The sequence below is a fragment of the Oncorhynchus gorbuscha genome, linkage group LG03 (genome assembly GCF_021184085.1).
Source record: "Oncorhynchus gorbuscha isolate QuinsamMale2020 ecotype Even-year linkage group LG03, OgorEven_v1.0, whole genome shotgun sequence".
In the NCBI taxonomy this organism is placed as follows: Eukaryota; Metazoa; Chordata; class Actinopteri; order Salmoniformes; family Salmonidae; genus Oncorhynchus; species Oncorhynchus gorbuscha.
The window spans coordinates 72,484,498-72,496,503 of NC_060175.1; the positions used below are offsets into that span (position 1 = coordinate 72,484,498).

The 12,006-nt window shown below is 42.4% G+C and overlaps 1 protein-coding gene across 3 annotated transcripts in view; it reads left to right on the top strand.

Moving 5' to 3' along the window:
* Positions 1 to 4,256: 4,256 nt before the first annotated feature.
* LOC124031856 (ral GTPase-activating protein subunit beta-like) overlaps positions 4,257 to 12,006 on the top strand; it is a 40,566-nt gene continuing 32,816 nt past the window's right edge. For 2 of the 3 annotated variants that reach the window (XM_046343623.1, XM_046343624.1), the window contains exons 1-4: positions 4,257 to 4,445; positions 5,188 to 5,394; positions 5,952 to 6,154; positions 9,170 to 9,336. In XM_046343623.1, the coding sequence (XP_046199579.1) occupies positions 5,218 to 5,394; positions 5,952 to 6,154; positions 9,170 to 9,336 (547 nt within the window). In that variant the 5' untranslated portion in view covers positions 4,257 to 4,445; positions 5,188 to 5,217. The remainder of the gene's footprint in view (positions 4,446 to 5,187; positions 5,395 to 5,951; positions 6,155 to 9,169; positions 9,337 to 12,006) is intronic. The other variant, XM_046343625.1, reaches the window with a different exon arrangement.

The following is a 12,006-nucleotide window of genomic DNA, read 5'->3' on the forward strand; positions in this document are numbered from 1 at the left end:
CAATTTGTCAGTGATTTCCATCTCCAGCTCTTTGATGAGCCCTTTCAGACTGCCTCTAATGCTTTCTGCTTCTCCTCAACCATTTCAATGAATTCACTCTGAATTCTCTCAATGGGCCACAGCAGAGCAGTGAAGACCTGCACACTGTCTGCTAGCTTTCTCTCTGCGTCTTTCTTGCTGCTCTTTTCTGAGTGTTGGATCTCCTACACTTTCTGCAGTCACACCTGGATCATCTGCTGCGCTTGTGCCTTCCTATCTCGGCACTGTTCCTATAGTAGAGGGACATGGTGGTGAGTCCTGTGGTCCGTCACAGTGCAGAACTGACACACACACATCTGGTTTCGTCTCACAGAACAGCTCCACAAATATGTTGTGCTTCTTACACATCCGGTCTCCCAGTTTCTCCACAGGGTGTATCAGATATGTGTCTTTTCAGGACAGGGGCTATCTCATGAGGCTGCAGGTGAGTCTCAAAGTAAGAGGTGAGACATTGCAGGCAAGACTTTAGGGCCTTGAGCTTCCTCACTGTGCAGACTTCACAGACCACTTATCCGGGCTCGGTAAGGGACTGATCTCTATCTCTCATCTTCTTAAAATGATCTAAAAGATCTCTGAATGCTGTAATGAGTTTTAGCTCTGGTATTCTGTAGAATGCCTGCTTACACAGTGGACATTGACACAGGTCAGTGGTATCCCAGTATCTGCTGATACAGACCATACAAAAGTTGTGTCCACATGCAGTGGAGACTGGCTCATTGAACACATCCAGACAAAGGAACTGATCTACAGACAGAAGACTACTGGGGGGCTCCATTTCTGAAACACAATAAAATGGAATCCATGAAATGACTTCAGGAATGAGTCAGCTTTAATAAGACTCATGTCATGAGTCAGTATAATTAGAGAGAAAGAGGTGAAGCGAGAGGGTCCACTCCCATCAAAATCTGTCCACATGGGAATACAGCGATAAGCAGACCGCGTGCCTCCCAGCCTTTGGGAAAATGACTCCCATTGTTATTATTATATCTCGTTATTTATATACAGTATCTCTGTTATAATTCACTTTGAAAACCAAATGTATCATGATTTCTAGAGCCATTAAATGATTCCTCAAGAAACCTAGACAAAAAAAGAAAATGTAATCTACGAAATGTAATCTATAGAATAGTCCTTCGGAGGTAGGATTGTTGACATTGATATTTAACATTTGTATCTGATAGCATTACTGATAAATAATTGAGCAAAGTTAGCATATGTATTACATTTTGACCTTACCCAGGCCTCCTTTAACACTCCATAGTGTTTCATTTGTAGGTGCTACAAAGCAAACATTGGTGTCACATGAAGCTTTACCACTTGCTCTGGTAATATGAGTAGTATTTTGATTTCTCCCCAAAGAATTGACATTCATTTATGAATATTGAAAAATGGAAACATGAATATTCAAAATATAAATGTTTTAATTTAGGTAGTTTTTCAATAGATTGTTGAACATAATATACTCTAAGGTACATCAAAGTTCCACTGGGATCTCTGCTACTTTTAGAGTTATGATCCAATTTCCAAGCATTACCAACAGTGAATGTGTAATTGGATCCAAAATCGTCGCCCTCTGCTGGTGATTTGTAAGATGTGCAATGATACAAGTATTTTATTTATTTATTTTTTATTTAAACTTTATTTAACCAGGTAGACTAGTTGGGAACAAGTTCTCATTTGCAACTGCGACCTGGCCAAGATAAAACATAGCAGTGTGAACAGACAACACAGAGTTACACATAGAGTAAACGATTAACAAGTCAATAACACAGTAGAAAAAAAGGGGAGTCTATATACATTGTGTGCAAAAGGCATGAGGAGGTAGGCAAATAATTACAATTTTGCAGATTAACACTGGAGTGATAAATGATCAGATGGTCATGTACAGGTAGAGATATTGGTGTGCAAAAGAGCAGAAAAGTAAATAAATAAAAACAGTATGGGGATGAGGTAGGTGAAAATGGGTGGGCTATTTACCAATAGACTATGTACAGCTGCAGCGATCGGTTAGCTGCTCAGATAGCAGATGTTTGAAGTTGGTGAGGGAGATAAAAGTCTCCAACTTCAGCGATTTTTGCAATTCGTTCCAGTCAAAGGCAGCAGAGTACTGGGACGAAAGGCGGCCAAATGAGGTGTTGGCTTTAGGGATGATCAGTGAGATACACCTGCTGGAGCGCGTGCTACGGATGGGTGTTGCCATCGTGACCAGTGAACTGAGATAAGGCGGAGCTTTACCTAGCATGGACTTGTAGATGATCTGGAGCCAGTGGGTCTGGCGACGAATATGTAGCGAGGGCCAGCCGACTAGAGCATACAAGTCGCAGTAGTGGGTGGTATAAGGTGCTTTAGTGACAAAACGGATGGCACTGTGATAAACTGCATCCAGTTTGCTGAGTAGAGTGTTGGAGTGTTGGAAGCAATTTTGTAGATGACATCGCCGAAGTCGAGGATCGGTAGGATAGTCAGTAAAAGGAGAGTTGTGATTGGTTACATTGGTTACATTGCCTTCTATGCCAATTTCTCTGTATAGAATAGGCCATAACCTTAAAACTAGCAGAGATCCCACTCTGGAACTTTGATATGCCCGTAGATTATATTATGTTCAACAGTATATTGGAAGATTTGCCAAATAAAATATTCCATATCCTCCCATCACTCTACTCACCTGAGAGTAGTTACTCTGTCTTGGTGTGGTCTCGACACTCTGTAGATGTGTTGTTATCTTAACGAAGAGCGAGTTTGTTCTGCATGCAGTTCCAACTGCACTGAACAAAAATATATACAAAATATGCAACAGTTTCACAGATTTTACTGAGTTACATTTCAGAAATCACTCAACTGAAATAAATTAATGAGTCCCTAATCTATGGATTTCACATGACTGGGAATACAGATATGCATCTGTTGGTCACAGATACCTTAAAAAAAAGTAGGGGGGGGCGTGGATCAGAAAACCAGCAGTATCTGGTGTGACCACCATTTCCCTCATGCAGCGTAAGACAACTTCTTTGCATAGAGTTGATCAGGCTGATGATTTTGACCTGTAGAATGTTGTCCCACTCCTCTTCAATGGCTGTGCAAAGTTGCTGGATATTGGCGGGAACTGGGACACACTGTCGTACAAATCGATCCAGAGCATCCAAACAGGCTCAATGGGTGAGATGATCGAGGACTACAGGAAAAGGAGGGACGAGCACGCCTCCATTCTCATCGATGGGGCTGTAGTGGAGCAGGTTGAGAGCTTCAAGTTCCTTGGTGTCCACATCACCAATGAACTAGAATGGTCCAAACACACCAAGACAGTTGTGAAGAGGGCACGACAAAGCCTATTCCCCCTCAGGAAACTAAAAAGATTTGGCATGGGTCCTCAGATCCTCAAAAAGTTATACAGCTACACCATCGAGAGCATCCTGACTGGTTGCATCACTGCCTGGTATGGCAACTGCTCGGCCTCTGACCGCAAGGCACTACAGAGGATAGTGCGTTCGGCCCAGTAAATCCCTGGGGCCAAGCTTCCTGCAATCCAGGACCTCTATACCAGGCAGTGTCAGAGGAAGGCCCTAAAAATGGCCAAAGACTCCAGCCACCCTAGTCATAGACTGTTCTTTCTGCTACCGCACCGCAAGTGGTACCGGAGCGCCAAGTCTCAGTCCAAAAGGCTTATTAACAGCATCTACCCCCAAGCCATAAGACTCCTGAACAGCTAATCAAATGGCTACCCATTTTTATGCTGTTGCTACTCTCTGTTTGTTATCACTTTACCTCTACCTACATGTAAATATTACCTCAATTACCGGTACCCCCTGTATATAGCCTTGTTACTGTTATTTTATTGTTGCTCTTTAATTATTTTTTATTTTTTAACATTAACATCCAATTGACTGGTGGACATTCCTGCAGTCAGCTTACCAGGTAAATTGACTATTTCAGCTCATGAAACATGGGACCAACCCTTTTATGTTGCATTTATATTTTTGTCCAGTGTAGTTTAGGCCTATATATTTTATTCACCTGTGAAGTTCCTAAACAACACTATTATTTGTGGGGTGGGCATCTACCGTTATGTGTGTGTGCCGTCATCTGCGCCTATCTTGGATGAAAGCCATTTAACTTGGAAGTTGCTTAGACCACATTGTTCTCAGCGCAGGGAAAGTTCACAAGGAATGAAGCCACTCATTGTCCATGTGGACAACCTGTTTTCGACTTCCCCACATGGGGCGCTCATTCAACATCCTTCCGTTGCCAATGACAGCAGTCAGCTGAGGATTTTGCATTACTTGATTCAGTGTAGCCGAAGTAGCACCGTTGTCTTCTACCCTTGACATTGTTGGAGAATGCCTAAATTGGGATAGCTGGTGTTGTGAAGACAAGTCACCATATTATGAAAACCATTTTCCTTGGAGCAGGTAAATGCAAAATTCCCGTAGCTTGCTTCAATTGATCGAGCAATACGTAACTTAGCTAGCTTGCTACCGCTAACGTTAGCTAGCTATTAACAGTAGGTAACTGGTGCTCTTTCAGTAAATGCTAAATTAGCTTACCCTTTACGGGAATTAGTTACCTGGTAAACACGAATAAGCTGGTAAGATTTGATTCTTTGGTCACCGTCACAACGAATTGGTTTGCTAGGTAAATGACAGTGCTATCAGCTAGCCGTTAGCGGTTAGTATTATTATTATTGATGAGCGGAATAGAGAGGTAAGCTAGCTAGCGTTGCAGATGCTTCCTGGTTTGAGTAGCTATGGTGGGGTTAGCTCAGGTTAACCAGCTAGCTAGCATGCTGTGTTTCCATAACGTTTCAAGTATGAACCATAACGTTATCTAGCTATCTATGCGTATGCTAATATTTAGCTGGCTGGGTCTTAGTTGTGTAGGTAACGTTAGCTAGTAGCGTTACGGTTAATGCATGTATTTTCTCCATGATACAGATAGATACTTATCTCTAACGGGTGTTGACGTCCACTTTTCACTGTCTACCTTTTAGCTTGCTAGTTATGGCTGGAGTCAAATTATGAATAGTTTAAGGTCTTGTACTGTCTTGCACCTACCAATTCCTTCCCCTCACACAAAGGCAAAATGACAGTCATGCAACATCTTCACTATATTACTAGGAACCTAGCTAATGAGCTATGCTCATTGATTGTGCAGGTGGAAACAGTAGAGTGGAGCCGCTACACAATGTACTCAGACTGGCGCTCGCTGCACCTAATGGTGCAGAGTGACCAGGGCCACCTCAGTGTCCTTCACACGTACCCTGGAGGCGTGGGGTTGGAGGTGGCCAACGCAGTGGTCAAACCCCTGGGGACGGCCGCCATCCCCATGGCCACCGAGAACATCCTCAAGACGGACAAAGAGGTGAGGGATGGACAGGGAGTATTGTCATTGATGTGGGTTAGAGTTAATGGGGCCTTTCTGCATGAGGCTAGCCTGGGTGACGTCTGTCTGTTTCTGCCTTAGCCAAGTTGTTGTTGCCTTGCCAAGCATAGCATTGTTGGATGCAGAAACAGTTATTCGACCCCAATTTGTCACATTAGCAGTGTCAAGTGGATCAGAGGGGAGTAGATGCCTCATAATCGTTTTACACTACAGAGCTGAGCTGTACTGTGCTGGCCTGGGATACACTTCCTGAAACCGTTTTGCATTGGATACTGAAAATAAAATAGTTGAGCCATCACAGTACGGTTTGGGTTGGCTCACTAGTGTGAAGGGTAGCCTATAATGCCTGGTTCACACTTGGGCTGATCTGAACCGTACTCTGCTGGCTCAAATGTTTTCTTTACGCTGTCCATTGCAGCACAGTAAGCACAACTATGGTGGATACGTTACCAGGCCAGCCCAGTACACTTTGGTTTGGCTCGTTTTGGAGCTATAGTGTGAATCGGGCATAACTGTCTCTTTGACTCTGGTTCCAGGTGAAGTGGACCATGGAGGTACTGTGCTATGGCCTAACTCTTCCCCTGGAGGGGGACACGGTGAAGCTGTGTGTGGACGTATACACAGACTGGATGATGGCCCTGGTGATGCCCCGGGACTCCATTCCACAGCCGGTGGTGAAGGAGCCCAACCTGTACGTCCAGACCATCCTCAAACACCTCTACAACGTCTTCTTACCCAGGTACAGCCACAGTTGAGCTGAGCATGCACACAAAACACACACACATCAGGGTTTCCGTTATGAAAACGGTCATTTGACCGGCAGAATTTTAATTTAAGGGACATTTGAGAAATGTACCAGACCCATTTGCATTGGGTGCGTAATCTGATTAGGGCGTCCACCCACGGTGCTCAGAATGACTGAAATCACATTTCGATGATGGTAATTAATCTTAACAGAACATGCAAGTAGAGGATGTAATGACTTGTGTCCTTACCGTACACTTTGAAGATGTTAGAATAACTGTCCACATTAAATTTTTCTCAGCCAACAAGATGAGTAACGGAAAGCAAAATCACGGGGAAGCTATGTTTTTGGGAAGCACATTTTCACCATTAAAAACGCACCTTTATAATAAACCATTACATGCATCATCGCGATTTATGTAAAATAGCATACTATTCATAATGTGATGACTCGATTGGATCATCATTTAGGCGAATAATATAACTTAATCACTGGTCGCAAAAAAAGATGGCTGAGAGCGTGTTGTGTAGAGGCCTCGGCTGTATCAGATACGTTTCTGCTTTCTTTGTACTGGAAAAACACATTTTCATGCAATTCTACCACACTTTATATGACTGGCGATATTAGCAGAATCTTTTTTAATATTACAAATTACAGGGTAGCCTACTCTGCCAACACTGACATACAATCAATAAAAAATAAATTGTACATTTTATAGGCCTACGAGAAGGGGAGACACAAATAGAATATGATATCTATCTAAACTGGAGGAGGAAATTATTGTCCAAAAACAAACTTTTAAGTAGCACTGACCCAACATTGTTAAAGAGTGAATATGCAGAGTGTGCACTCACCTGGGATATGGCCGATGCTCTCCGCTGATGCCAATATGACAGGATATAGGTTTTCTGTTGTTCGCTCAATTAAGTTGAGAATTTTGTTAACTTAAAGACAGATGAGTCTTTTCATTGTCTTCTCTTTACAGCAATAGCCATTTGCTTTCCAAACTACACTACATAACCAAAAGTATGTGGACACCTGCTGGTCGAACATCTCATTCCAAAGTCATGGGTGTTAATATGGAGTTGGTCCCCCCCTTAGCTTCTATAACAGCACCCACGCTTCTGAGTAGGCTTTCCGTTAGATGTTGGAACATTGCTGCGGGGACTTGCTTTAGCTGCTTTAGTGAGGTCGGGCACTGATGTTGGGCAATTAGGCCTGGCTCGCAGTCGGTTTTTCAATACATTTCAAAGGTGTTTGATGGGGTTGCGGTCAGGGCTCTGTGCAGGCCTGTCAAGTTCTTCCACACCGATCTCGACAAACCATTTCTGTATGGATCTCGCTTTGTCACGGGGTCATTGTCATGCTGAAACAGGAAAAGACCTTCCCCAAACTGTTGCCACAAAGTTGGAAGCATATAATTGTCTAGAATGTCATTGTCATGCATGTCATTAAAATGTCCCTTCACTGCAACTAAGGGGCCTAGCCTGAACCATGAAAACATCCCCAGACCATTATTCCTCCTCCACCAAACTTTACAGTTGGCACTATGCATTTGGGCAGGTAGTGTTCTCCTGGCATCCGCTAAACTGAGATTCGTCTGTCGGACTGCCAGACATCACTCCAGAGAACGCATTTCCACTGCTCCAGAGGCCAATGCTGGCGAGCTTTACACCACTCCAGCTGACACTTGGCATTGCGTATGGTGATCTTAGGCTTGTGTGCGGCTGCTCGGCCATGGAAACCCATTTCATGAAGCTCCCAATTAACAATTATTGTTCTGACATTGCTTCCAAAGCTAGTTTGGAACTCGGTAGTGAGTGTTGCAACCAAGGACCGCTTTAGCACGCGGCAGCCCTTTTCTGTCTGTTCTGTGTGCTTGTGTGGCCTTCCACTTCATGGTTGAGCCGTTGTTGCTCCTAGACGTTTCCACTTCACAATAACAGCACTTACAGTTTGCCCGGAGCAGCTCAAGCAGGGCAGAAATTTGATGATCTGACTTGTTGGATCCAATGACGGTGCTACGTTGAAAGTCACTGAGCTCTTCAATAAAGCCATTCTACTGTCAATGTGTGCTCAATTTTAAACATCTTTCAGCAACGGGTGTGGCTGAAATATCCAAATCTACTCATTTGAAGTGGTGTCCACATACTTTTGTATAGTATATGCATGGCATTGGGGCCTCTACAGTCGCAACTGAACAATCATCTATTTTGTATTGGACAATGAATGAAAGTTAATAACCAATAGGACATGAGAGAAATAGGCTACTGGTTTCAATCGCATCTGGAAGTCTCTAAAACAATTGCGTCCGGATATGGTAGAATTTTTCCTGAGCTACTTTGAAGCCTAGGAAAAATATATGTAATAAAACGTTCAGGTTTCAAACAATTAAGTAGATATGTTTTCAAAATGCATACTGCCTCCATCTCATTGCAAAGTGGTGTGACGCACTGATGAAGCCTGTTCTTTCCTTGCCTCTGCATTTGACTGGCGAATGGGAAGTGCACTTCAATTACCAGTTGAGAAATACAAATATTAGCTATTTTTAATCGTGGCCAAAACTATTTTTAACATAAGATTACATTTAGAATTGTTGTGCAATGATTGGGCTTATAAAGAGCCTGTCTGACTGATTTTCTGCTAAATGCATTGTGTACATATATACATTTATTTCCACAAAAATTATTCAAATGAACCCCATAGATAAGCATGACCGGTTAAATGTTTTTCAACAAATGAATAGGATAAAAAGCATTATTTCGCCATGGAATGTCTTTTGGGTGACAATGGGCCAGTACCAATTTTATTTATCAGCTTTTTTAACAGATTAAAAAATATATATATATTTTTTACATCCAAAAGCCGACTATTACCGGTTAACTGAAACCCTGACACTCACACATGAAATGCGTACACACTCACTCCCTCAAACACTCTCCTCTTCTTTTTTTTCTGCCACATCCCCCTTCTCATACCTCCACACACCCTTTCTTCCCTCTCCCTCAGGCCGGAGCAGTACAGTCTGAGCCACATCCGGCTGTGCCAGCAGGTGCTGACGGCAGTACAGAAGCTGGCCAGGGAGTCCGTCTCCATGGTGAGAGAGACCTGGGAGGTACTGCTGCTCTTCCTGCTCCGGATCAACGACACGCTGCTGGCCCCGCCCACCATTGGAGGTCAGCCCCGTCTCCTCACCACACCACAACTCACTGGGTTTCCCAGGGTCATGTTCATTAGGGCACACAACGTTTTAAAACATTTTGTAACAGAAAATGAATGTTTCTTGTAGGACAAGTCCAGGTAGTCCCTCCCTGTTTCTGTTTGTTTTCTTACGTTTGGTACTTTTATCAGATTGTTCATATCTTAGCCCTTTTAGAACTTTGGAATAGATGGTCTAAACATGGCCGCAGTAAAGGCGTAGTATAGCAGGGGTTTGACTGACTCTAGAATTAGACATCTGTTCCACTGCATAACATTATTTATCTGTATACTGAAAGTCCCACATTACACTACTTTTCAGTTTAACCGCTGACTGCATCTGTTGAGCGAATTGATTAAGTGTATCCGATTTGAAATGGCTAGCTACAGAGCCTTCAGAAAGTATTCACACCCCTTGACTTATTCCACATCTTGTTCTGTTACAGTCAGAATTTAAAAATGGATAACATTTAGATTTTTATGTTCACTTGCCTACACACAATACCCATAATGTCAGTGGAATTATACAATTTTTACAAATGAATTAAAAATGAAAAGCTGAAATGTCTTGAGTCAATAGGTATTCAACCCCTTTGTTAATGGCAAGCCTAAAAAAGTTCAACAGTAAAAAAAATATGCTGAACAAGTCACACACAATAAGTTGCATGGACTCACTCTTTGTGCAATAATAGTGGTTAACATGACTACCTCATCTCTGTATCCCACACATAAAATTATCTGTAAGGTACCTCAGTCAAGCAGTGAATTTCAAACACAGATTCAACCACAGACCAGGGAGGTTTTCCAATGCCTCGCAAAGAAGGGCACCTATTGGTAGATGGGTAAATTAAAAAGCAGACAGATATCCCTTTGATCATGGGGAAGTTATGAATTAAGCTTTGGATGGTGATCAATACACCCAGTTACTAAAAAGATAGACGTCCTTCCTAACTTGCCAGAAAGGCAGGAAACCGCCTAGAACAGAACAGAATAGAACCGAATGAAAATATTCTAAAACATGCATCCGGTTTGCAACAAGGCACTAAAGTAATACTGTCTTGAATACAAAGTGTTATGTTTGTGGCAAATCCAATACAACACATTACTGAGTACCACGTTCCATATTTTCAAGCATAGTGGTGGCTGCATCATGTTATGGGTATGCTTTTATTCGTTAAGGACTGGGGAGTTTTTCAGGATAAAAAATAAATGAAATGGAGCTGAGCACGGGCAAAGTCCTAGAGGAAAACCTGGTTCAGTCTGCTTTCCACCAGACACTCAAAGATGAATTCACCTTTCAGCAATACAATAACATGAAACACAACGGCAAATCTACACTGCAGTTGCTAACCAAGAAGACAGTGAATGTTCCTGAGTGGCTGAGTTACAGTTTTGACTTAAATCAGCTTGAAATTCTATGGCGACTTAAAAAGGGTTGACTAGCAAAGATCAACATCCAATTTGACAGCCCTTGAAGAATTTAAAAAATAATAATGGGCAAATATTGTACAATCCAGGCGTGCAAATCTCTTAGACACCTAACCCAAAAAGACTCAGCTGTAATCGCTGCCAAAGGGGATTCTAACATGTACTGACTCGGGTGTGAATACTTATTTAAATTAGATTTTTGTATTTAATTTTCAATACATTTGCAAAACAAAATTACAAATGTTTTCACTTTGTTATTATGCAGTATTCTGTGTAGATGGGTGAGAAACAATCTGTTTTTAACCTATTTTGAATTCAGGCTGTAACAACAAAATGTGGAATAAGTCAATGGGTATGAATAATTTCTGAAAGCGCTGTAGTTACCTGTGCTAGTATTGTTCAATTGGTGACGTCACTCTCTGAGACCTAGAAGTAGCTCTGCAATTCAACGTCAGTAAGACCAAGGAGCTTATTGTGGACTACAGGAAACAGGGGGTGAGTACGCCTCCATTCACATCGACGGGGCTTTAGTGGAGCGGGTCGACAGCTTCAAATTCCTCTGTCCAAATCACTAAACTTAAATGGCCCACATGCGTACAGTCGTGAAGAAGGCATGTCAGCGCCCCCCGGAGGATGAAAAGGTTTGGCATGGGCTCTCAAATCCTCCAAAAGTTATACAGCTGTACCATTGAGAGATTTTGACTGGCTGTATCACTGCTTGTTATGGCAAAACCGCCCTCGATCGCATGGAGCTACAGAGTGTGGTGCAGACAGCCCAGTTCATGTATTTTATTCTTATTTTTGCACTGTTTCTATGCACATTCACAGGTCTCTACACACTACGCACGCTGATGCTCCAACACGCATACAAATGTGCCAGGCACTTAACCCTAATTATTCCAGTGTCGCATTTGATAATGGCTGACCCTCGCCATGATCCACACTTCAAGGGTGTCTCAGGGGGAGGGGGGGATAAGCAAACAATACATTTCCATTTCACACATGCGTATAATACACACTTATACATGTGTGAAACAGGACAAATATTAGTTATCGATGTGTTCAGAGAGTCCCTGGTTCGAGCCCAGTGTTGGGTAAGCCAATTGACAGAAGCAATACTTCTAGTATTCATTTTATTTATTTGAGTAACTAGAAATAGATGGCCTAGATATTCATTTTGAGTATTTAAACATAAATGACTCTCAGCATCCTGTTAACCT